Source organism: Miniopterus natalensis, chromosome 3, assembly GCF_054644295.1.
Source record: "Miniopterus natalensis isolate mMinNat1 chromosome 3, mMinNat1.hap1, whole genome shotgun sequence".
Classification (NCBI taxonomy): domain Eukaryota; kingdom Metazoa; phylum Chordata; class Mammalia; order Chiroptera; family Miniopteridae; genus Miniopterus; species Miniopterus natalensis.
The window spans coordinates 94,991,134-95,016,718 of record NC_142083.1 but is presented as its reverse complement, the minus strand read 5'-3'; the positions used below and the strand labels follow the sequence as shown (position 1 = coordinate 95,016,718).

General features: G+C 51.8%; 2 protein-coding genes, 1 long non-coding RNA gene and 1 other non-coding gene across 6 annotated transcripts; 1 reads left to right on the top strand and 3 right to left on the bottom strand.

Moving 5' to 3' along the window:
• Positions 1-434: 434 nt before the first annotated feature.
• Positions 435-2,170, bottom strand: METTL26 (methyltransferase like 26). Of its 2 annotated transcripts, XM_016220687.2 has the most exons (6): positions 1,863-2,168; positions 1,548-1,710; positions 1,277-1,336; positions 898-965; positions 720-798; positions 435-649 (listed from the first exon to the last, which is right to left on the bottom strand). In XM_016220687.2, the coding sequence occupies exons 1-6, from the start codon at positions 2,057-2,059 to the stop codon at positions 602-604; spliced, it is 615 nt and encodes a 204-aa protein (XP_016076173.2). In that variant the 5' UTR covers positions 2,060-2,168; the 3' UTR covers positions 435-601. The 2 variants fall into 2 exon arrangements, with proteins under 2 accessions (XP_016076173.2, XP_016076174.1); XM_016220688.2 differs by lacking the exons at positions 898-965; positions 1,277-1,336 and having other exon boundaries at positions 1,863-2,170.
• A 287-nt stretch (positions 2,171-2,457) lies between these two features.
• On the bottom strand, positions 2,458-2,528 carry TRNAG-CCC (transfer RNA glycine (anticodon CCC)). The gene has a single exon. It is a non-coding gene; the product is annotated as a tRNA-Gly (tRNA).
• An 11,178-nt stretch (positions 2,529-13,706) lies between these two features.
• Positions 13,707-16,510, bottom strand: LOC107543231 (uncharacterized). The gene is made up of 3 exons (XR_001603786.2): positions 15,478-16,510; positions 15,280-15,389; positions 13,707-13,920 (listed from the first exon to the last, which is right to left on the bottom strand). It is a non-coding gene; the product is annotated as an uncharacterized LOC107543231 (long non-coding RNA).
• A 3,835-nt stretch (positions 16,511-20,345) lies between these two features.
• Positions 20,346-25,437, top strand: MCRIP2 (MAPK regulated corepressor interacting protein 2). Of its 2 annotated transcripts, XM_087815139.1 has the most exons (5): positions 20,346-20,462; positions 20,568-20,685; positions 24,405-24,532; positions 24,768-24,869; positions 25,097-25,437. In XM_087815139.1, exons 1-5 carry the CDS (start codon positions 20,411-20,413, stop codon positions 25,165-25,167), a joined length of 471 nt encoding a protein of 156 aa, XP_087671265.1. In that variant the 5' UTR covers positions 20,346-20,410; the 3' UTR covers positions 25,168-25,437. The 2 variants fall into 2 exon arrangements, with proteins under 2 accessions (XP_087671265.1, XP_087671266.1); XM_087815140.1 differs by lacking the exon at positions 24,768-24,869.
• The last annotated feature ends 148 nt before the right edge of the window (positions 25,438-25,585 follow it).

Below are 25,585 nucleotides of genomic sequence, written 5' to 3'. Positions count from 1 at the left end.
CCCAGCTCCCCCAAATAAAAGCGTTTCCAAGGAGGGACATTGTGGCCTGCTGGTGCTGAGCCTCCCAGGGTTACCACCCTTCCCCCATCCAGCCTGTAATCCAGCTGGGGTCCTGCCACCACGCTGGGGCATTGGCTCTAGTCCAAGGTCACTAGGGAGCACAAGCGGGGACCAGGCCTGGAGGTGAGTGCCACCTCTGGTGGCAAGAGGGCCATGCAGCCAGTTCAGTTCTGCCTCAGCAGTCCGTGGGTCCTCTCCCTTCCTTTTCTACTGCCCAAGTGGAACAGCAGGGTCTAGTACCTCCCCAAGCCCTGACCCCACAGGTGAGACCCCTCCTGCCCCCAGTAATGGAACCCTTGGAGAGACAGCCTGCACACCCAGCACCACAAGGGGTGCTCCCAGGAAGAGGCGTAGTAGACACCAGCAACAGGACATCAGGAAATAGCACTTTATTCCCAGGCTCTCAGCAGCCCTGTGGCCACTGATCAAGAGCCCCCAGAATGGGCAGGGCCAGTCTGCATGGCCTGGTCCAGGGCAGGGGCTGGTTGTCTGGGTTTGTCCCAGAAGAGGCCTCACTGGGGACATATGCATGCAGGAGGGGTTACTCTTTCCGGAAAATCAGGCATTTGTTGTTGGCTGGCATATCCACCTGGGAGAGATGCTTTGGCTAGAGAAGCTGCCCAAGGAGGCCACCCAGCCACCCAGCCCTTCCCACCTACCATTTTCTCCAGGAGCAGGCCGCTGGCCTGGCCCAGGTCCTTCAAGAATGCTGTGTCCCGCAGCCCCCACTCTGGGTTCCTGCAGCGGGGGAAAGAGGTAGAGTTGGGGGTCACCCAGCTCACGTGCCTTCCCAGCCAGGCCCCCCAGCCAGGCGCCCCCCCACCCCCCAGCTCTAACCTGCATCTGAGGGTCAGGTCAAAGTCCACATTACTCTGGGGAGAGATCTTCCCATTGACAGCGTAGGGCTGTGGAGACAGAGGGACACAGCTCTGCCCACACCCCAGGGTCAGCCATTCCCCAGTCAGCCACTGGGAAGACTTGCAGGCCAGCCCCCAGAGGACGTAAAGGACGCACCTCCCCCTGCTCCCATGAGCCTAGGGGGTACAGGGAGACTGAGAGGGGGAAATCTGGGCCTGTTTCAATGGTGACAGGTAGTGGGGGAGAGGGCAAATGAAAATACTGAGAAAGGAGGGAGGGAATCTAGAAAGGAGGGCACAGCTGAGGCTGGCTGGGATCATAGGGCCAGGGGAGTTCCATCTCAAGCAGGAGCACTCACCCCGTAGGTGATGAGCAGTGCCTTGGGTTTGAGCAGGTGTCCTGCTGCTTTGAAGAGCCCCTAGAGATGGGGGAAGCAGGATGGCAGTGAGGAACTTTCCCTCCAAAAGAGCCCTGCGCTGGGGTCTGGAGACTCAACCTGACCTCCCCCGGGCCTCAGTGCTCTATGAAATGGGGCAAACCTGGCACCCTGCTCCCTTCTAATGCAGGGGTAAGGGTGCCCCATGGCGCGGTAGCTGGCCCTTGGGCGGCTCACCCACGCTGCCACAGACCTCAGTGCAGTTCAGGGGGCTGATGTGGATCATGTTGATGCAGAGCAGCAGGTCCAGCGAGTGCGGCAGGATCCCGCCCCATTGCTCCCAATCCCACGTCACGTCCAGGTACAGCGGGGCCTTCACGTTGGACAGCCCCTGGGCTTGAGTGGTGGCCGAGATGCTGTCGGAGGGCAGCCGGTGGGTGGAGGTGGCCCGTGCCCCTGTTTCCGGGTCCCCCTGCAGCCCTGCTCACAGTGGTCACGGTGGCGCGCGGAGCCGGGGTGGCGGGACGGGGCCCACTTTCACCACCCGGGGTCCCGCCTTCCCCCACACCTGTCCAGGCAGCGCTGGTCCACGTCAGAAGGCTGCCACTCGGCGAGGGGGAAGGCCTGCGCGAAGTGGGCCGCGTGCTGGCCGGAGCCTGAGGCCACTTCAAGCACGCGGATGCCGCGCTGGGCAGGGTCCACGTACTGCCGCAGAACGCGCAGGATGGGCTCCTTGTTCCGCTCGGCGGCGGCTGCCATCAGCATCACGACCCCGCAGCGAGTCCGCCAGGAGCGGTAGTACTGCCGCTGGGAGGCCCCGGGGGAGTTAATAGCCCGGCAGTCGCGAAGTCCGCTCCCACGGACTACAGTTCCCAGGAGGACACGCGCAGCGGTTTAAGGGGCCCGCATCATCTGCGGGCGCATCGGGAGCGGCACCCCCTGCGGGGCACCGGGCGCAGAGTTTGGGTGGCCGGTGTGTAGGAGCTTCTCAGCTCAGCGCCCTGTCGCCATGGCTGTCCTAACATTTTCAAAGTGCTTGTGACTCTGAAACTGTCTCGTTCGTGCTGCACCGGAATGAATGGCTACCCCATGCTTCTGGTTTTCTTTGGTCTAGAAATTTCTTCTGTCAGTTTTTTGAGATGGTGAAAACTAAAAAGAACAAGTGCGCCGCCCGGGAATCGAACCCGGGTCGCAAGAATGGGAATCTTGCATGATACCACTACACCAGCGGCGCCCGCTTACGTACAGCGGGCTCGCGAGACCTAGGAGTTTGTGACGCAACCTCCCCGCTCCCAGAAACATCACAATGGCCGTGCTGCGCCGCCCCCGCGGCCCCTGGGAGAGGCCGGGCCAAACGCGCCGCAGCCGGCAGCGAGGGTAGGAACGCCGGCCGAACGGGGGCCGCGGCGGTGGGAGGTCTGGCAGTGTCGCTTGGGCGCCCAACGCTCGAGGGGAAAGAGCGGGGACGAGGGGCTGGGGTTTGTGCACCGCCTGGACTGGGGCCTGCGCTGTGGAAACCATGGGTTCAACCGCGGGCTTTCCGGAGCGGAAGCTGGCGGGGACCGGGGGTTGGGCTCCTATTGGGGCGGAGCTTCAGGTGGGCGGAGCTTCTGGCGGGGCGGAGCTTCAGGTGGGCGGGGCGGCTCCAGCCTGCGGGAACTGGGCGGGCTCTGTGATGCTCCCGGCTCGTTTGTGACCCCGAGATGACCAGCGCTAGCCCGGGGTCTGCGGGCGTTGTGCGGGATCGGTGATCCCTGAATCAAATCGGAGGCCTGTTTGTATCCAGGGTGCTTCCCCAGTTGTCAGCTTGGGGCCCCTGTCTTAGAGGCTGCCTTTTTCGCCGGCTGAGGGCCGGTTCCCTACAGTCAAGACTAGCTTATCTCCTTTGCTGAGCAATGTTTCACGGTTGAGACCCCCCCTAACCGATGGCACTCAGACTCTGACCCAGACTTTAGCCTGGGATTGCCCGCCAGGGGTCGCGCAGGGTGGGACCAAGGGCCAGGGCGTGTGGGTCTGGTCAGATGTGCAGGGAAGTGAGTGGTGGGCGGTTGGCTGGTCCGCAAAGTCCCACTCAGTAGACGGGCCTTGCCCCTCCGGGAACACTCGCTGGCGTTCTGCACTGTGACCTCAGCTAACCTCAGCGTTCTTTTCCATTTCACAGCCCTGAGCTTTTCTTTAACCTGACTTGCTTCATGCCTCTTGGATGCCAGCCTTTGTCCCCAAGCTGGGGTGAGCTTTGTGCTCATAGTTGGGTCCTGGGAGCAGTGAGGCTGGTATGATCCCTCTGGGGGAGGCCTGCCCCTCCCCCCCCCAGCAGGTGCCCCCTACAACCTGGCCTTCTCTCTTCCTCAGCTCCCCTTGGTCCCTTGGCTCAGGGTCTCTTGGAGACTGCTGGGCTCTCACCCTCACACCCCTCCAGCCCCCTGCTTGACCTGCGCCCCCTCCACTCCCACTTGTCAGGACCATTCCAGTTGGTCCCCCCAGGGCCCTTCTCAGGGTTCTAGACCCAACCCTTGACCTCAGATGAGTCCTATGGGCAGGGCCAGGACATTACAGCCTTGGGGCCTTGGTCACTAGAGGGCTTAAGCAAAGGCAGGGCCTGTCTGCCTGTTAATGGGTCTTGTGGTTCCCCTCATCCAGGCCAGCCTGGGGGTGGAGGAGGAGCTCTCAGAGAGCTTGTGTCAGCTTCGAGGTTGGGCGGTGAGGATGTACTCCAGGGCCTTGCTGCCTCTGCTGGGAACACAAATCCTCAGGACACAGGCACCCCTCAGATGCCTCACCCTGTGGTGACTCCCCAGAGTGTGAGTGAGCAGCATGCTCGAGGCCACCGGAAAGGCCAGAACAGCCAGCACAGATGATGCAGGAACACGCTGGCCTTGATGCTGCTGGGGGGAGGGATAGGCACCGCAGGGGTGGAAAGGGAATCCTGGACTCACTGGACATGTTCTTGCCTTGGGGCCCAGCCCCCCCTCTTGCTTCTCCGGATTGCAGGCCTAGCCCAGCCTGAGGAAGCAGCTGGGAGGAGGGCATTTGACCTGGAGCCTTGCTTAGGACAGGGTGCAGAGCTAAAGAGCTGTGTGTGAAGGGCACATGAGGGGAAAGATAGCCCAACCACCCCTGGGATGCAAGCTTCCTTGAGGGTCCCTGAGCAGGCGTGGTCACCCTACACAGGCACATGGGGTGGCCTGGGAGGGCTCAGCACAGAACAGGTGGGGTGAGGGGTTCCTCCTGCTGGTCCGTTCCCCTCTACATAACTCACTCCTCTCCCCTCTGCTTAGTGTCTGCCCTGGCCTCTCAGCCCTGCCTGGATGGGAGGCTTCAGGCCACTCTGCTCTGAAGGGGGGTGTGGGGATGTTTACCAGAAAGGGGACCAGGCTGACGCGGGTCTGCCTCGGGCCGCCTGTAGATGTGGGTTCTTGGCTTTGTGAAGAAAGATTTCACAAGATGATTCCAGGTGATTTTGCTATTAAGTTTATTAAAGCTGGAGGCAGTGAAACAAAAGACGGGCTTAAGGCAGAAGAAGCAACAGGAGAAAGGCAGAGAAAAGGGGGCCTTGGAGGCAGGTGCAGAAGGTTAGCTTGGACAGTTGGACGCTACCCTCTGCTCCCCGCCCCCCCGCAAGTCTCATGGGGCCCCTGAAAGTTTAGGAGAAAAACAGCAAGGATTCCAGGCGTGGGTGAGCTCTAGTGAGAGCATGTTTGTGTCTTTGTCTTGAGTCTTTTTTTCTTTCTTGGCATCCTGGGGGATGTCTCAGAGGGGGTCTCAACAGAATATTCATTAGCTTTTCAGGTGTGTCCTTCAATACGTTAAGCCATCAAAATGTGTGTATAGAGAGGCCAGGGCAATTTTCTGGTTAGTTTTAATTAACTAAATAATTTTAAAAATAGATGTTTGGTTATTTTTATTTTATTTCTTTATTTTGAGCCCTCCCCCCACATACCCTACAGCTGATTAGTTTTATTTTCTATTTTTTTTTTTTTTAAAGGAATTGACTTACATTCTTTTTAAATAAAATATGTTTTTATTGATTTCAGAGAAAGGAAGGGAGGGGGAGGGAAAGAAGCATCAATGAGAGTCATTGATCAGCTGCCTCCTGCCTGCCCCCTACTGGGGACAGAGCCCGAAACCTGGGCATGTTCCCTGACCGGGAATTGAACCTTGATCTCCTGGATCATAGGTCAGCTCAACCGCTGAGCCACACAGCCTGGTGGTTAGTTTTATTTATTTATTTTATTTTAATTTTTTTAATGTTTCTTTATCTTTATTGTTGAGACCATTACAGATGTCCCCCTCCACCCCACATCCATCCCACCCCCAAGCCCTCCCTACACCAATGTCCGTGTCCATGGGCATGTATCTCAGTTGCAGGTTCAATCCCCACCCTGCTCGGAGTGTGGGAGGCAATCAATTGATGTCTCTCACATCAATGTGTCTCTCTCTCCCTTCCACACTGTCTGAAAAGCAATGGAAAAAATATTATTGAGGAGGGACTGGGCCCAAGGCAGTTCTGTTCCAGGACAGTCTGGAATGTGCAAATCATTGTTGCTTATCCCACTTATCAAGGACTCTCCCTAGCTTCTTACTATCCTGCCTCCCCCCCCCCCCCGACTTCCATCCCTAAAAATCTTTTAGGGTTGATGAGGGAGCGGGATCCATTTTCAGTGACTGCTTCCTGCTGATAGTGGTCACAGTCCCTGCCTGTCTAGAGTATGGAAATCCCCCCCTGCCTGATCTAAGGGGGACAAGGGAATGGGGTCTGAGACTAGATCAGAGAGGCTACTGGCTGATTCTTCTAAAGTAGGGATAGTCTGGAATCCCCAAAGTGTCATCATCTTGACATGGGATTGTTGTATCCTAGAGGTGACAGATTTCACAAGGAGGTTAGTAGAGTGGAGGATCTGGGACTTGATCTGCTAAGGGTTAAATCCAACCGGGACAGAAAAATTCCTTTCCTGGGGGAGGAGGCTGAGCATATGACAGGCTAGTAGAAAGAGTGTTAGAAATACGAGAAAGAAAATCATATTAAGGCTTAGCCATTATATTGCTTATCTGTAACAGGTTCTTGTTTCTCGAAGAGGAGCTTGAGGTCCTTGATGGGTTCACAAGAGCAGGTCTTAGGTTGTGGTTCCTGTGAGGACTCACAAGAAACAGGTTTAGTTCAAGATAAGTGAACCCAGCTGGGTATCCCTGCGAGCTTTACCGCAGTTGGGATGCTTAGTGGGGCCTGATGAGGGCCCTTCTATTTAGGTTGTAGTTGGGACTCAGGACAGTTGTCTCCCCAGGTTTTTAAATAGATCATGTCTCCTGGTTTAACTTGCTTGTGTTGGTAGTCTTTATAAGTGCACAGAGAATTTTGTTTCCATATCCCTGTAATGCTTTTTGTACCTGTCCTAGATTAACAGTGTAAGACAGCGGCTGGAGGATTTCCTCGTTGATTAGTAGGTCTGATCTGAGAAAGGGGCTGCCATAGGTGAGTTCAAAGGGGCTCACTTGTAATTTTTCTTTAGGTGCAGCTCTCATTCTCGTGAGGCCTATGGGTAACATAGACACCCACACCTCTGAGGTTTCTTGGCATAGCTTGGCGAGAGTGCTTTTTAGGGTTTGGTAAGCTCTGTCTACCTTACCTGAGGATTGAGGTCTTCATAATGAGCGTGATAGTTGATTCCCAAAATCTGAGCCAGCTGTTGTGTAATCTTGGCTACAAAAGAGGGTCCACTGCCGCCTTGTAAACTTCCTGGTAGTCCAACTAGGTAAGGTTTCTTTTAGGAGGTACTTGGCCACCTCAGTAGCTGTTCCTGTTCTGGCAGGAAAGGCCTCAGTCCATCTGGTGAAGGTGTCTACAAATACTAGCAAATATTTAAATCTAGCTTTTGGAGACATCTGAGTGAAATCAATTTGCCAGTCTTCCCCAGAGTATGTGCCTGGGTGTTGTACTGGGGTCAGGAGGGGAGGAGGAGGGAGGTGATTCTGGGGGTGATTTTTTGGAGCAGAGCACCCGCCCTTGGGTCCCTTCCTTGACAGTTTTATGAAGCCCTTGTGTCACAAACAGCTGGGAGACAAGGGTGGTAAGAGCATGTCTCCCCAAGTGGGTGTCATTGTGGAGCATTTTGATGTATTTCCATTTTAAGGCTTGAGGTAATAAGAGTTTATTATTATTTGATATCCAGCCTGCTGTGACTTTCTAGAGAATCCATTCTGTAAGGCCTAAGAGACCTCCTCCATGGTGTAAGAGGGGCCTTCTAGTTGCTGAGGCTGGGGAACAGAGCTGCCCCCAGGGTGATTTATGAAGACTGTGCCACTATCTTAGCTGCCGGACCTGCCACTGTATTGCCTTTGATTATATCTATGTTCCTCTTTTGATGGCCCCGGCAGTGTATTACTGCTGCTACTTGGGGGAGTGTTCCAATTATCAGGAGTTCTAAAAAATTTTTATGGTGTTTTATGGGGGAGTTTTTTGCTGTTAAAAGTCCTTTTTCCTTGCCCTGGCCAGTGTGGCTCCGTTGGTTGGGTGTCATCCTGTGCACCAGAAGGCTGCTGGTTAGATTCCCTGTCAGGGTTGCAGGCTCGATCCCCGGTAGGGGGCGTGCAGGAGGCAGCTGATGGATGTTCCACTCTGACAGCCATGTTTCTCTCTCTCTTTCCCTTCCTCTCTCAAAATCCTTTTTTTTTAAAGTCCTATTTCCTTCCAAATAGCAGCATGGGCATGTAATATTAGAAACCCATACTTTGAGTCATTATAGATATTAACTTGGAGGTTTTTCCCTCATTGTAAGGCCTTAGTGAGTGCTACAAGTTCAGCCTTTTGGGCGAAAGTAGTAGGGGGCAGGGGTTTTGTCTCTATTGTTTCCTGAGGGCTGACCCCACCTTGTATAAAACTGCTGCCATCTGCAAACTGTCCTGCTTCAGGATTAAGTAAAGGTTCACCTTTTAAGTCAGGCCTGCTTGAATATAGTTGCTTAATTGTTTCTGTGTATTGGTGTGTAACCTCCATTTCCGTTTATTGGGAGAAGGGTGGCAGGATCGAGTTCGACAAGCCTTCAGGGTTAATTCAGGAGAGTCCAGGAGGAGAGCCTGATATTTACTTAGCCTTCCCGCCGTGAGCTATTGCTGGTCCTTTATTTCTCACACAGCTTGTACTCGATGGGGGGTTTGTACTGCTGGTGCAGGGGTGGGGAACTTTTTTTCTGCCAAGGGCTGCCATTTGGATAATTATAACATGATTTGCGGGCCACACAAAATTACCAACTTAAAAATTAGCTATGAAAAAAGCTGCTAGATTTATTGAATTTTGAGTCCCTCCTGGTTGAGGCCAGACCCCTGTTCTAGTGGCAGCCCTAGCGAAAGTTTATTGGCCTCTCCTACTAAGAGCAGCTTCAGCTGGTTAACAGTGTGGCCAGCTGACTGCTACAGGATCTAATTGTTTTGAAAAGTAAGCTCCTGGCCTTGGAGTCAGCCTAGTTTCTGGCTGAGAACTCCAAGTGCTATTCCTTATCTCTCAGCCCTAAAGCGGTGCATTGCTCAGTTTGACTTTTAACTCCTGAAAGGTGTGGTGGCATTCAGGGGTCGAGTCCATAGGCTGTCGTCTCCCTTTTAAGCCTCATATAGAGGTTTAGCAATTAGCCCCAAACCTGGTATCCACTGGCAGCAGAAGCCAGTTATTCCTAAAAATCCTTGAAGCTGTCGTTTACTTTGTGGGACCCTGAGAACCAGTGTGGCCTGTTTTGTTTGGGCTGACAGGGTCCAGGCTCCTGGGGTAATTAAGTACCCTAGGTATTGGACCTGCTGGGAGGTTATTTAGGCCTTTTGGGGAGAGACTTTATATCCTCTATCTGTGAGGAAGTGTAATACCAGAATGGAGTTTTTAATATGAGTCTTGTTAATACTAGAAATTAGTAAGTTATCAACATATTATAGGAGGGTCCTGTTGGCCAATTGGAATTCTCTTAATTCTTTGGCTAAAGCATTTCCAAAAAAATGGGACTGTCCCTAAAACCTGAGGGAACACAGTCCATGTATATTAGCAAGTTTTCCTAGTTTGGGGGCTAGTCCATTCAAATGCAAACAAGTACTGGGCATCAGGATGAAGGGGGCGGTGCAGAAAAAGGCATCCTTTAAATCTAATACAGTAAAATATTTGGCTTCTCCTGGGATTTAAGATAGTGTAGGGGTTTGAAGCTCTAGGATGTGCCAGAATTACAGCCTCATTCACTGCTCTTGGGTCCTGCACAGACCAGTATTCTCCATCTGGCTTTTGTGCTGGGAGGAGAGGGGTGCTGCATGGAGACTGGCTGGGCCCGAGGGGCCTGTGCGTGAAATAGTTTTCAAGGAGAGGTTGTTCTATAATTTTATAAGTAATATATTTATAATTATATTTCAGATTAATTCAGGTGCTCAATCTTTGGAAATTGTAAATGTCCCTATCATTTCCCCCTCTGATTAGGTAAATTAGTTGGTATCTATCAACCTTACACTATCGTAAATCTTGGTCTTAAATCCGTCCTATTGCTATCAGTGGCACATCTCCGCTTCTGCAGCATGGCGATGACCTCCTCTAGGTCTTATGAATTGACACGCGCTAGAAAAGAGAGGCATACACTGAATACACCAAGATATTAGACAAATCATAATAAAGAACAGAACATGAGGAAGGCTTCCTTTATGCCAGCGCAGCTGGGTAGCCAAGAGTGAGCAGCAAAGTCCTTAGTAAAGAAGCCTTCCCTTTGTGTGACACGGGAAAGAGCATCTTTGACTTTCTGTAATTTTTGCTCTGAGTTCAGAATTATCAGTTAAATTGAAACAGCACATACCCTTAAAATCCTCACACCTCTGATTGTGTCTGTAATAGGTAATCAGTGGCAGCTCGATTTTCTAGGATGGCTTCTTACTCGCCCTAGTTCCTGACCCATAGCCGCTGTAGCTTGGGAGGTAGCATTCAGAGCTTTTACCATAGCACAGGCCACGTTAGCTACTTCAGCATTCAATCATCCTACCGTGGCTGGAGTGACAAATAGAGAGATATTTAGCCTGGCTAAACAGAGGTACTTCACCATCGCAGTTCTCATCTAGTGTGAGCTCACGGCACACTCGCTGAGGATGGGGCTTCTGTGGCAACATTACAATATTACAGTCAAGTGTCCAATGGTGCCAGCCTGCAGCACTATTCATAGGTACACAAGATATGCTGTTAAACCACAGGGCAGGAACCAACCAGTGGGGAGGCGACCATGCCCATTTCCATAAGACAGAGAGGAATTTTCTTTTGAACAGTTCAATTACTGCTGAGTTTTCAAAGACAGAGAGTTTCCTGGACACCCTGTAAAGTATGCACACTCTCTTATGGAACCCCCTGCTACTTTAATAGAAAGCATAGGGCGATCCCCTTCAACAACAGGGCGATTGCTAGCATCTGGAGACCCAGTGCAGATGAGTCTCCTGGAATAGCTTTGGCTCTCAACCTTTCCTGAGGCCTGGATGTTATCTCTGCGGAGGAAAGGTCAGGGAGTCCAAACAGCATGACCAGGGATATGCTAGGACAGGCCCTCCTGGTGGGGAGGTCCCACCCTACCCTACAATCGTCCCTTGCTAGGCATCTGGGGCTTTCTACCCTGATGACCTTCTGTACCTGGCCCCTTGTCCTTACTCTGCTCATGTCTGTCTGACTGCCTGCTATACCCCTTCAAGGATCTTTGCTCCGAATTATTTCAGAGAAGAGAGGTGCAGTCTCTTCTTACAGCTACTTCCTGCTGAAAGGGGGTGACGTTTTCCTTCAGAGCCAAGAGATCCTTGCTCTCTGTCAGAGGGACAGTGAGGCCTGAGCACAGAAGGAGGTGGCGGTGGTAGTTAGAGGTGGTTTTCCCTGAGTAGGGCTTGTATCTTGGTGGCGACAAACTGTTATAAATTTTAGTATTATTGGGGCAAAGCTAGAACAACAAGAATTATGACAAATGGTCTGGTGGAAGGAAAAATAAAACAAAACAAAAAATTCCAGTTCTAATATTTACCTGTTGAAATAATTTTTCCCCCTAAAATCACCCTCATTTCATTAAAGAGCCGAATTAAGACCAGTCTCTTTACTGTATTATTCATTTTCAGTTTGGCCTGATTGTTTATATGAACCCAATAAGAATAGCACTTGACCATATAGGCGTTTTAAAATCTGCTTTGCTGGAATCTCATGATTGAACTTTAATTAGCCCCTCAGGGCAAAGAAGCCAGCTACCTAGCTGCCATCAGGTTTGTCTGCAATACCTATAAACTTGGGTGAATTCCTCAAGTTCTTGAGGTCCCCAAAATGTCTTGAGGTTCTTTCCTAGCCATCTCCCAGGAAAGCAACCTTTGTCCCTTACCTGGAAAAACTGCCCTGAACCATATAACCAAACAAGGTACCAGCCTTTCTCCAAGGGGCTCTTATTGGCTTCAGCGTCAGCCATCGTTTTCTTGAGGCTTTCTGGTGATATCCAGAGTCCAGGCCTGTCTCTCTCAGGCATGACATTCTAGTCTAAGCCTTGGTTAATAAAACCACATTACTGAATTCATGCAAGGAAACGTATTGCCACAATTCACTCATTAAGAATTTCCAGCCCGGCTGGGCGTTGGCTCAGCAGTTGAGCATTAACCTAGGATCCAGGTGATCAGGGTTCGATTCCCGGTCAGGGCACATGCCCGGGTTGCGGGCTCCATCCCCAGTCGGGGACATGCAGGAGGCAGCCGATCAATAACTCTCTCATCATTGATGTTTTTCTCTCCCTCTCCTTTCCTCTCTCTGAAATCAATAAAGATATATTAAAAAAAAAAAAAAAATTGCCAAATTCTGGAGGGATCGGGCAGGGAGAAAAATAAAATTTACCTAATTGCTTTAAGAAAACAAACAAGTTTCCTTATGTCTGAAAAACAGAAAGGTTAGGAATCAGAGTTACTTTTAACAAAGTTACAAAAACTATCATTTTCAGTTCATTCAGTCCCATAATCAATTTTTGTTTCTCCTGATTTTTCTTGCCAATACTTCTATAAATCCAGATACTCTATAGCGTCCTAATAATTCTCATCCAATTCAAAGGGGATGATCTGAAAATTCATTCTCAGAGAATATAATTTAAAATAAGTCAGAGTCCTTTCCATGGATCCCTCAGGAGATGTGACATTTCTGCAAATGCATCACAACAAAACAGTGACTGTCTCTATATAACAAGAAGAAATAGAAAATGACATAGTTATGGATTTGACTATAATACAGTTGACATAGAATCCTGTCCTTTCTGCAAAACACAATATTCCAGAATAACAATTCGAGTTATAAATGAAAGTATGTTAGAATTTATAGACTCCTGGATATTTTTACACCTATTTTAATAACATGTATGTATAAATAGAATATAGTTATTATTTCTTTACTTGACAAAGCTTCCTTTGTACCTTAAGTATAAGCTTTTCCTTCATAAGGAGAGAACACAAAGTCCTTGAGGCATTCCAGGGCGTACTGGTGTGACCTAAAGCCAATTCTGGGTCAAGAAAAAAAGTTTCTTAAAATTCAAACCCTGGGAAGGTTGTCAAACTTATTTGACCAAAAGATCATATGTTATTATTGTTATGAAGCAGTATTAGAGTATTTATTTTAAAAAATATATCTTTATTGATTTCAGAGAGGAAGGGAGAGAGAGAGAGAATCATCAATGATGAGAGAATCATTGATCGGTTGCCTCTTGCACGCCCCCAACTCGGGATCGAGCCCACAATCCGGGCATGTGCCCTGACCGGGAATCGAACCTCAATCTCCTGGATCCTAGGTCGATGCTCAACTGCTGAGCCCCGCCCGGCCGGGCAGAGTGTTTATTTATTCAAAGTGACAAGAGATGTTAAATACAAACAGGCTAGTAAAACTTCAGTTCCCATGATTAAGAAGATGGCTTTTTTTTTTTAAAGTAATCAAATACCTGATTAATATAACATAATATATAACCATTTTAATAATTTATAAAACTTTTGCATCCGAGGCAAATACAGGAAAGACTTTTTCCCTTTTAACAGGCTGGAAAGGATTAAAATTCTGTATTAGTTCATTTTAGATTCATTTATCTAATTAAATTTATTATTCAGATTACCTGTAATTCCCTTTTAAGATTTCTCTTTATAAACTTTCTACAACTTTCACCAACCTTCTTACCTATTCAGAAATAACCAGCTTTAGAGCAACGTACTTTCTTTTTCCCTTCAAAATGCATCTCCATGCCTCATGCCTTCTTTTACCAAAACCATACAGTTTCTTTCTAATTAGTTAGAATTCCTAACTCTTAGAAACCTTAATTTTTAGGTGACATGTAATTAACATTCCTCAGGTTAGCAATACACTCACATTTTAAAAAAAGATATATTTCAAATAAAATGCAAGACATATTCATTAACAGGTTCAAATCCATTCTTTTTTAAAAAAAATATCTTTATTGATTTCAGAGAAAGGAAAGTACAGGGAGAGAGAGAGAGAAACATCAACGATGAGTCACTGATCAGCTGCAGCCCGCAACCTGGGCATGTGCCCCGACCGGGAACCGAACCCCGATCGCCTGGATCCTAGGTCGACTCTCAACCGCTGAGCCACACCCAGTCGGACTCAAATCCGTTCTTTTGAGTCTCTGTAGTAAAAAGCCAAGAGTAGGCAACTCAGATTAACATTTCAGTATCCTGTTATTTCAAAATACCTAGATATTTAATAATTTTTATTATTTAACCCAGCAAAACTCCAGTCTTAAGTTACCAAAGACATTGGAAAACTGTTCATTCATATATATATATATATATATATATATATATATATATATATATGTATAACATATAACTGAAAAGCCTTATAAAGACCCTTCACTTCAGTTATATCTGATTTATTATGTCTCAACAACCTTGAGATTTTAAAGCCAATTATTATTTCCCAAGGCATTTTCTTAGCAAATTTTGTAACTCCCAGGCCTCAGGTGGCCTTAAAGTGAAAATACTTTTTTTCTTCCTTTACAGAGTGGCTGTGGCCCCCTGTCTGAGGGCATTTTGATAGCTCTGGCCCTTCTGGGAGAAAATTTGGGGGGTTTAAAAAGATTTATTTTCCATATTTTCCTTTCTGAGTAAAATATAATACTGTGACATTTTGTACGTAAGAAGAGATCTTATCATATTTTAAAACAGAAACAAAACAACTCCTAAAGTAAATAAGTGAGTGCTCTCAAAAGGGGGGGCTGGGATAGTAGCCTTAGGATCTTTATCTTACAGGAACCCAGCCCAGCAAAAGACCTTCCGTCTAAGCGGCGCAAAGCCCACACAGCAGACAGGATTCCCAGTGTTCATAAATGGGAAGAGCAGACTAAATCCCTAAAAAGACAAGAGCAAGCAAAGAACATCTACAACCAAAGTCACACTGCAGACAGACAGACAAAACTCTTACTAGTTAAGCATGTCAGCCCGCTGATGCCGTTAGAGGACAGCAGGGCAGCAAGTTCCTGCAGCCCCCTCCTCCCTGGGCTCAGCCCACCAGGAGCAGCTGGGGACTCCGGCAAAGTGGGATATGCTCCCATCTTTAAATACATTTTAAGCAAGATTACAGGCAAGGTTACACAAGGCAAAACTACCCTAATATACAACACGGTATTTACAAATGTGCACAATAGACACGACATACAACAGTCAGACAACCACTTGCGGGTGCACAGCCAGACAGCACACCAGGCCGAATGCCTGCACCACGCAGGGCCACGTCTGGCCCCTAAGCTGATCCGGCTGGGGTGCGAGACCAGGCAAGGAGCCAGAGAGGCCGCTTGTGACCAGGAGCTGGCCAAGCTCACCCCAGATAGGGGACAACAGACAACAGATGCCCCCCTACAGGGTTACAGAAGCCTAAGGGGACCAGAACGCGGCCCAGCGGGCTGGCGGGTGGGGTTGCCAGTGCATTTCCCACAGACAGCACAAACGGAAACAGCAGGCACCTTAAGTATGCCAGCCTGGCTTACCGTGCCCGGGACGGACAGGTCGGATGGGAACAGGCGCAGACCGCAGAGCCAGACGGCAGGCGGCTGGGAGGCTCGGAAGCGCTTAAGGTCCCCGCGTTGTCACTCGGCAGCTGCTGGGAGTTTCCACGGGCGCTCACACGAGGTCTCCCAAGTGCAGGCAGCCACCCGAGTCCTTCGGCAGTCCCCAAAGGGGCTCACCTTAGGGCTCAGAGCAGGGTCCCGGCGGAGTCGCCAAAATATGGTACCGGGACACCCCGGTGGGCTCGGGCTGCGCGTCGCTGTGTCCAGTTCAGCGGAGGCCGGGTCAAATCCTATAAGGCCGCCGACCTTATTGAGCAGGCCGCCGACCAAGACGAGGGAGCACATGAGTGGCCTGAGGGATCGGGTTATGTAGGGAAATGGGGTAAACTGAGGCTGGGAATGGAATGCATCTACGGGCAGTCCTGGAAGTCATTCTTTTGATCTTGGTCACCTGGCAGTGTCTCGATAAGGTGATATCTTGACTGTGAGGTCGGCCTGACCATGCGTCTTGCTCTTGATAGGGTAATCTCTTAACCCATTGTTCACAGCTGCCACCTCCTTAATTGCTTCAGTCTAGGATCAAGGGGAGTGCAGGGTGCAAAGGCCTAGGAGAAAGAAGCCTAAGGAAAAAAAACCCTTAAATCCCTGCTTACGTATATGTGTGCTACAATGTAAGTAATATAATTATATTTAAGATTAATTCAGGTGCTCAATCTTTGGAAATTATAATTGCCCCTGTCAGTTTGACCCTTTTTTATGGCCTCAAGTTTTAGAGTGTATTATCTTTTGTTAGGGTGGGTACCCCTGGTTTTAGAGATATCTTGACGGGGTACATTTATTGCCCTGCCCAGTGTTCTAGTTTCCCATAACTTGGGGTTGACTTGGAAGAGGAGGGATATTATTAATTTGTGGTTCAGGGTGAGAAGTTAGATTGGCTATCAGGCATAACAATGAGGGTTCACTGTCTTCTGTGGCTAATACTCCTTGGGTTATGGTAGTTCCCAGACAAGATATTCCTCCCTATAAGGGAATGGGGCACCAGAACTACAAGAAAGGCATGACTACAGTGAGGTTCCCGAGGCTGCAGCCCAGGGGTGAGTGAAATGGTAGCGTTGAGGATGCCATTTACCCTAGTGATCAAACAGGTTTTGGGAGAAAGAGGCCCTGGAGAGTGAGTCAGCAAACCAAGCAGCCCCGTGTCTAATAGAAGTGTAATGGGCTTACCTGTCATGTCAAGGGTCACCCAAGGCTCCCCTGGCGTGATGGTCAAATGGTTGGGGGGGTGGTAGGAGGCCTCAGACACCATCAATTCTCCAGTGTTTCAGCCATCATTGGTTTGGAGGCACTGGGTTCCCTTTGGAGCCTGGGACACTCACTTTTCCAATGGCCTTCCCTCTTGCAAAGGGGACATGGTCTTAGAGGCAGTCAAGCCTCAGTCAGTTGTGGGCACTCCTTCTTTATGTGTCCTTCTTGTCCCCAGGAATAGCATTGCCTCTTTGATGTCCCTTGTAGTCCTGGGGCTTGGTGACCCTGAGGTGGCATAGGACTTAAAGCTGAGGCTAATAAGTGATCCTTTTGTTTCCATCTGGTGGCTTTTCGCTCTTTTTCTGGGCTGTCTCCATTGTTAAAAACACTGAAAGCTGTCTCTACCAGTTGCTCAATGGGGGTCTGGGGTCCCAAGGCCAGTTTTTGTAACTTTTTCCTGATGTCTGGGGCTGCCTACTGGATAAAAGGCATCCCCAGAGGTCCTTGGCCGACTCAGGGTTGATATTTGTGTACTTTTGACTACTAAGAATTAATTTGTTCCATAATGTCAGTTGTATCTGACACAGTGTTCCCTCTACACAATCCCTCTGCAGCTTTCCTAGTCCCATTTAGTTTGCCTTTTCTTAAATAACCAACTTTAGAACAACCTACTTTCTCCCTATTTTCTTCAAAATATATTGCTATAACCTACATCTTTTATTACCAAAACCATATTGTTTCCCCAATTTAATTAGAATTCTTAATTCTTAGAAATTTTAATTTTTAGTGACAACTAAAAGAAAGTAGTTAGCATTCTTTAGATTGGCAAATATATGAACACATTTCATAATTTATATATATATATATTTATTGATTGATTTTAGAGAAAGAGGAAGCTGGGGGGGAGGGGAGAGACATTAATGTGAGAGAGAAACATCAATAAGTTGCCTCCTGTGTGTGCCCTAACTGGGGACTGAACCTGAAACCTAGGTATGTGCCCTGACTGGGAATCAAACCTGCAAACGATGCTCCAACCAACTGAGCCACCCAGCCAGGGCCTTTCATAATTTTTAGAAACAGGTTTTTTCCATTGGCAAAAACACTTACTTTTATTTTTATTTTTAAAATCCTTACAGGAGAATATCCTTAGAGAGAAGGGAGAGACACATCAATCTGCCACATGTGTCCTGACCGGGGATTGAACCAGCAACCCTGTGGTGTATGGGATGATAATCCAACCAACTGAGCCACTTGGCCAGGGCACATTTTTAAGAGATATAATAGAAATAACATGAACTTTTTGTAAACCCAGGCAAAAACAAACCTATATTTTATGTTAATCATTTTAAAAGACATTAACCAAATTTAAACTACCCATTTGGATTCTTGGTCATCACTGCATTCCTTTAGTGTGCTCAAAAGCTGTTTAATTATCTAGTGTTCTTGACAACCTTTAGGGGGCTGGAGCAGAGGGGAGAGGGTGAGATCAGGCTGGGGTGGCTGTAGCCACTTGAGGTTTGTTTGTTTTTAATGCTAGGTGTGTTTTTTTCCTTCACATTGAAGTGGGATAGTTGCTCCAGCTGTTCCCATACCCTGCACAGGATTTGGGGGTGGCATTAATTCCCCTATTGATCCTAGGACTACAGCCACTCCCCAGCCTCCAGGAGGATTTAGGGTATTTAAAGAGACTCAGTTTCTCCTTCAATTACCTTAGTATTGTTTACATTTCTAATTACCCAGTAGGAAGACTTGTTGAAACTCTCAATGAAAGCTTCAAAGGCCATGAATGAGCTGCAGAAACAAAGAAAGTTTTAATCCCAAGACAAGGAATTGCATATGTATTGTCGCAAAGTAGTTTAAACAGGAGAAAGAGAAGCCGGGTGACAGAAGTTGTGGCGTGATGAGAATGAAGTTGTTAAATGGTGTAACAGCCCAGCTGGTGCGGCTCAGCGGTTGAGCGTTGTGTTGACCTGTGCACCAGGAGGTCCCAGTTTGATTCCAGGTCAGGGCGCACGCGCAGTTTGGGGGCTCGATCCCCAGCGGGGGGGGGGGGGCCGCAGGAGGCAGCAGATTGATGTTGATGTCAATGTTTCTATCTATCTCCCTCCCTCTCTAAAAAAATCAATAAAAACATTTTTAAAAAATTGGTGTAATAAATGACCAGGCTTTATAGTATGAGCAGAGAAAAGTGCAGAAGGGGAAATACAGAAAAAGCGCGTTTAACCTGTGGATGTGTTTACCCCGTGCCCTGGGGGTGGCATTACCAATGACCTGTACATTCACCAGCTGCCCCTGGGGATGGATTTACCCCACTTAGACAAGGGACTCAACTCCATGCCAGCCAAACGGGAATTGGGAAGGGGTCCCTTCAGACATCAGGGGTGATCCAGTCCTGACTCACCAGAGCCATTTACTCAGGTGTCAGCTGGGGACAGTGAAACAAAGGAAAGGCTTAAGGTAGAAGAAACAACAGGAGAAAGTCAGAGAAAAGGGGGCCTTGGAGACAGGTTCAGGGGGTAAGCTGGGGTTGATCTGACACTACCCACTCCTCTCCTGGTTGCAAGATCTCGTGGGGTCCCTTAGAGTTTAGGAGCAAGAGCAAAGATACAAGGAAGGTATGGGCATGCTCTAGCAGAGGGCCTTGTGTCGTTGGTCTTGAGTCTTTTTTTTTTCTTGGAATGGGGAGGGGGGCAGGTCTCAGGGGAGGTTCTCAACAATATTCATTAGCTTTTCAGGTGTGGCCTTCAATATGTTGATTCATCAAAATGTATGTATAGAGAAATCAAGGTAATTTTCTGGTTAGTTTTATTTTTAAAGAATGCTATTGAAGAGGGACCAGGAATGTTCTAGAAGAGGCTGTTCTATCCCCGGACAGTCTGGAATGTGTAAACAAACCATTTGCTCCTAAATGTCCTTGGTTAGGAAAAACAACACCTTGTGTTTCATTAGCTGACTATAAATTGTTCAAATCATCTGGCCTTATTCAATTATTTTGCCTGTTTCCCTTATTCCACTTGTCAAGGAATTCCCCTAAACTTCTTAACCTGCCTCAGGATGACACATGCAAGCTGGGGCACCTCACCCACCTTCTCTCTCCCCACATCCCATCCCCCACAGGTCTCCTCGATTGGTAAATGCTGGCTCCCTGCTCCCCGCACTGGAGCTGGCTGTGCACGTGGGCACTGGAGGCTGAGACCCGGAGCAGAATGCACCCATTGCACTGCTGCTGTCTCCTGGGGTGGAAGTAGGATTCCCAGGGCATCTGTCAACTGCCCAAACCCAGGGGGCCTACCACCTATTCTTGTCTCTGACTCCCTCAGCCCCCAAACCCAGCCCAAGAGGGAACCCTTACTGTTCCGGCCCACCCTGGCACCCTGGATAAGGCCACCAGGGTACACACAGAGCACCCCAGCGCCTGTCAACGGCAGGCGTCGGCTTCTTGCACATCACTGCGAGAGCCTCGCTCACGGTCTGGGGGCCCCTTGGCTCACCTGGCCTCCGGGCAGCGCGGTGGACTGGTGCCATCACACCACCTCAGCCTTGGCTGAGAGCCACATGGGGCTGGACGCTCGTTCTTGTCCGCCCCGCCTTGGCCTTGCAGCGCCCGGTCCCGTCAATTTCCTAAAGAGCCCGAGCACCCGCCTCCGTCTCGAGTCCTTGGGCCGGCCCGAGCTGCGCGGGCCCTTTAAGGGCCGGGGGCGTGTAGCGGGCCCGCCCCCACCCCGCGGAGCCCGGCGGCCCGTTAAAGGGACCGCGCCCACGACACCCGCCAGGCGCGAGCTCGGGTGGAGGGCACGGGACCTGCCCGCGGGCCGGGGAGGCGAGGACGTGCGTCCGAGCATCCCGCAGGGCGGCCCTCCGCACCATGTACACCATCACCAAGGGGCCCAGCAAGCTGGTCGCGCAGCGCCGCACAGGTGCGCAGAGGCGGGCGGCGGGCATGGCCGGGGAGGGCTCCGCGCGCCCGGCCTGCCCAAGGTCCAGGCGCCGCGGCGGCTGACGCGCCCTCCCTCTACCTGCAGGGCCCACGCAGCAGCAAGTGGAGAGCAGGCTCGGCGAGCTCCTGAAATGCCGGCAGCCCGCGCCGCCCACTCCGCCGCCCCCGCGGGCGCAGCCTCCGGGACCCTGGCCCCTGTTGAGGTAAGACGCGTGCGGCCGGGGCCGGAACCCGGCCCTCCCCTCCCCCGCCCGCCGCCGGGGGGCCGGGAGGGTGACCTTGGGGAAAGGTTAGCGGAGACCGAGCCACGTGCTCGGGGTGGGCTGGCGCGGAGGGGCGGGGCGCGCCGATCCCGCCCTCCCCTCGCACGCCCCGCCCGCGCGGGCAGTTCTGGTTCCACCTCAGTGCTTTTGGGGCGCCTGGCACCTAGCTGGGGGCGGGGAGGGGGGGCTGGGCTCCATGTGCTAGACACCCCCACTCCCGGCCCTGTGGGACCCTAGAAGAAAGCCGACCAGCTCCAAGGTCGAAGGGGCTCCAGCCATCTGAATCCAATGTCCAGGCGACCTTGGGCTTCAGAGGCCGAGGTTTAAGGCGAGCTGCTTCGGTTTCCGCCGCGGTGCAGGATGGCCCAGTGCGCTGACCCTCAAGGATCCTGTCTCTAGCTGCCAGTTCCATGCTTGCAGAGCTCGCTGGGGGAGAGGTGCACGTGGTTGCCTCTCGCCCTGCCATGCCACTGCCCTCCTCTGCCCTTCACCCCAAACACCCTACCCTGGCTGGGCCCTGGAGGCCCCCGGAGATGCTCAGGACTCTCTGGAGCCTAGTTTTCACTTTTTCTGACCAGCACTTTTGCTGGTGCCAAGAGCCTGAGGCCAGCCACAGGAGGCTCAATTCTGGACACTTTGGCCTCCACACTACCATGACCTGGAGGTCAGATTCCCCTCCCCCAGAGCTTAACCTTTTACTTGGCTCAAGCCCTGGCCTTGGCTTCAGGTAGTCTATGCATTTCTTGGCCCTTGGCTTTTTGATCTAGGGCCACACAGGCTGAGGGCTCCTGTGGGTGGGGGCAGCAGACTCAGGACCCCCAGAAGCAGTGCTGAGGGCCTGAGGAGGAGGGTGCTGGCAAGGAGGACTTCCCAGGTTAAGGATAAACAGCCTCCAAGGTTGGCCAGGAGGTCAGGGGTGTATGTATGTGTTTGTGTGTGAAGAAGGGGTGGGGGTTGTCCCTAAGCCTGCCCCTCTCCCTCAGTTACAGGCCCTCAAATGGGGGTATACTGTGGGACCCTCTGGGCTGAGTTCTTCCCAGGGGTCTTCTGCTGGGGCCATGTTGACACTTTGGGGCTCTATCCTAGTGAGAAAAATGTTCAAGGCCAGCCACAGGTGCCTCCGGGGGAGGGAAGTGAGGGGCCTTCCTGGCTGCTCCCTGGGACCCAGGCTGTGCTGACACTGCCTTGTCACCTGGACCTTGGTATTCACAGCTGCCCTATCTCCCAGGGGAGGAAATTAGGCATAGATGTGTAGCTACCATTGGTCACCCAGTCAGGTAGCTTGGGGCTGGAATGGCCCAGGGTGCTTCCTACCCTCTTACCTGGAGAAACTCATCACCTTCCTCTCCATGTCCCCCGTGCTGGGGAAGGATGTGGGATAGATAGTACAGAGCCCTTAAAACTCCCAGGAGGCCTCACCTCCGTCTTCAGCATGCTCTGAGCCAGCTGGGCACATGCAGCCTGCCAGGTCCTGGGCCAGTAGGGTGCTGACAAGCTGGACCTGGGGGAGCTGGGCCGCCCACACAGGGTGCAGAGAAGTGATGAGCAGTAAGAGAATGTGCTGGCTGTGCTGGTCCCCCTTCCCTCTTAGGTCATCCCCCTCCTCTTAACTGCCCCCTACCAGTCCCTGTGGCCTTAAACAGACCCCACTGGGAGGCCAGACAGCTAGCTGTCCTCCACATGAAGAGCCCCCACGTCTACTCCTGCACCTTCTCAGAGGGCCACTCTCCAAAATGGCTCCACCCTGACTTCCTCCCACCTTCCTTGCTTTTTCCTCTGCAGAGCCTTTTTACTACTCCCCATCCCTCGCTCCCACTTGTCCAGGAGGGAGTAAGAATCTGGGCCACTGTTGCATTCACCAGCAGGTCTGGTGCTTTGCAGATGCTCAAGTGTCTGACCCACTAAGTGGACGAGCTTGGGTTCTAGCTGGTCATGGGTCTGGGTGCTGCCCATGGTGGTGAACAGGCCACATGGGTCTGTACCTCTGACAAGCTTCCCCTCCTAGCCAGATACAGACCGGAGAGAGAATCAGATCAATGGAGGCTATATCAAGTGTTGGGGAGAAGATAAAATGGGGGCATGTGACCACCAGAGGTCCAGGGGCAGACAGACAATCAGCCAGGTGGGGGAGGGGGCTTGAGACCTGTACTGAGCTGTGGGCTTTCAGGTCGGATAGATGTGCAATTAAGTCCTGGTGCTGCTATCCACTCATGTCTTGTGACCTTGGACAGGTCACTTCCCTGGAGCCCAGGTTCCTGGGCTGACAATGGTGGGTGGCCTACCTTGGGAATCTTGGAAGGGATTAGGTGAGAAGATGCCCCTGTTTGTGCTAAGCAGGGACTTGAGTGCTATGGGCTGGAGCTTGCCTGTTGGCAGTGTCCCAGGGAGCAGGCACAGGGTGGCCTTCGTCCACAGGAGCACATGGGAGCCCGTGCCCTTTCCCCCAGAGGGCCTGTATATTGACTTTATGTAACCACACTAACTGCCCACAGAGGACAGGGGATGGCCAGACTGGAGGGGCAGGCAGGTGCCAGTCACCACCTTGGTCCCTGTGATTTGAAGCCCAGGGCTGCAATTCCCCTTTTTCCCCTCCTCCTTCAGTGTCCAGCCTGCAAACTTTCCTGAAGGTTGCAGCGTGTGTGTGTGTGTGTGTGTGTGTGTGTGTTTGTGACAGGTGAGGGGCTGTCCAAGTCACGCCTTCTGGTTGTGCAGCTCAGACGGGAAGGAGCCCCCTCTCTATAGATTCCCTGCAGCCTAGAGCTGGTGGCACCGGTGCCCCTCAAGACGCTCCTCTTTATTTTAGTGCCCCTTTCGGCCGAGGAGGAAGTCGGAGCAGCGGTGGGGCACCTGAGCCCAGGATGGCGAGCAGGCGAGTGCCTGGCGGAGTGGCACGTGCAGCCCAGGACTCCCGGCTCCCACCTCCTGCTTTAGGTGCGGCCCTGCTCCCTCCACGGCCCATCACTGTCCTGGGTCCAGCTGGCCAGGATGGGCCCAGTGGCCCCCTGGACATAGCATGCCCACTGGGCGGAGCTCTAGCACCCAGGGGCCATCTCCTCATTCAGCATTCCCACCCCTGTGGGCAAGAGCCTTGCCCTTGTCTGGGGCCTGCAGGGATGGGCCAGGGCTGCAGCCACACCCTCCCCAAGAAGAATGGCCTACCCCATACTGGGTGCCATCCCTTGGGGTTCCTCCCCATGGGGCCTGGAGCAGAGGCCACTGGGCTCTTGTTTGGGTCCTTCTTCCCACACTGGGGCATTGGTGAGATGGAGAAGCTTCTGTGGGGAAAAGATGGCCAAGAAATATGCCTGGCAGGTGGGGTTGGGACAGACTGACCTGGTCACAGCTCCAGTCAGAACTGGGACTTTTGGAGGCCTGGCCAGTCCAGGGGAGGTGGGAGGCAGGTGGCAGAGGGGCTTGCCTGTGTGCCTTGAGCATGGAGCCCTGCTGGGGAACTGGGACACAGGTGCGCCTCAGGGCCAGGGGCTGCAGGTGTGAGCTGAGCTGCTGGGGTCTCAGGCCTGCAGGAGAGAGGCCTTGGGCACTGGCTGTAGGAAGGCTGTGGTTCAGGGAAGGGCTGAGGCTGGGCCTGGCCTGCTCCTGGAACTCTGCTAGGCAGCACGTACAGGACAGTCACCAATCTTCTTCTACCTTTCCCACAGTCCAGGGCCAAGGCTTGTGTTCAATCGAGTGAATGGCCGGAGGCCCCCTACCACATCCCCATCCATCGAGGTGACCCAGGAGACCTACACGCTGGCCCACGAGGAGAATGTCCGCTTTGTGTCCGAAGGTAGTTTGGAGACCCAGGGGTACGGCCTGGGCCACTGGTCCTCTTCCCCACTGTAACCTGCCTTGCAGCTGCCAGAGGGCTGGGTTCTTCCTGGGCTCTCAGCCTGTTTGTCCTGTGACTGTCCAGCAGGCTACCCATTCCCACTTCTGGGATGTGGTCCAGAGTGGCCACCAGGCCCTGGGGGTGAGACAGAGTGCCAGGGGCCTGGTTCAGCCTGACTATCCTCTCCCTACAGCCTGGCAGCAAGTGGAGCAACAGCTGGGTGGTGGCCCAGCCGGTGAGAGCAGTCCGAGGCCTGTGCAGTATGTGGAGAGGACCCCCAACCCCAGACTGCAGAGTGAGCTCTCCCCCACCCTCAGGTGTCCCCTCCGCTCCCCCTCATTGTGACCTGGGCCCTGCCAGGTTCTAGCCCCAGGGGATAGAGGGGTCTTGAACCTGGGCCACATCTTCACAGTTGCCTGCCACATTTGGAGTCTGGGTGAGGGGCTTGTGGTCAGCTTGAGGAGAGAGATGCTGACAGTTTGGGAGGTGACATCACTGCCTAGCCTTCTCTTCTGCCCACAGACTTCGTGCCCATTGACCTGGATGAGTGGTGGGCACAGCAGTTCCTGGCCAGAATCACTAACTGCTCCTAGCCGCTGCTTTGGAAGGAACACTGCCTGTGCAGGCCTGGCTGTGCCCCCGTGGCAGACCCTCTGCTAGGAGAGGACCATGGCACCCTGGGCCAGGCTGGACAGCGGCCACACCTGAAGTGCCAGCATTTGGACTTTTGTACCTTCTGACCCCTTGGCCCAGCTGTGCCAGGGGCAAGGGACTGAACCTGTCTGACCTCAATCTTGCTCACTGTGCCTGGGGACCAGCCCCTGGGACTGGCATGGCAGAGTTCCAGGCTAATAAAGTCAAGAAGCTGCCTTTTCAGAGTGGCCTTTACTTGGTGTGTGGTGGGTAGACAGGGTCCTCTCAGTATCTTGCCTAGCTGCCCTCCTGTGTCCTGACAGAGGTGCTGAGGCCAGCTCATCTTCCTTGGAAGTCTGTGAACCCCACCCTGCCCCA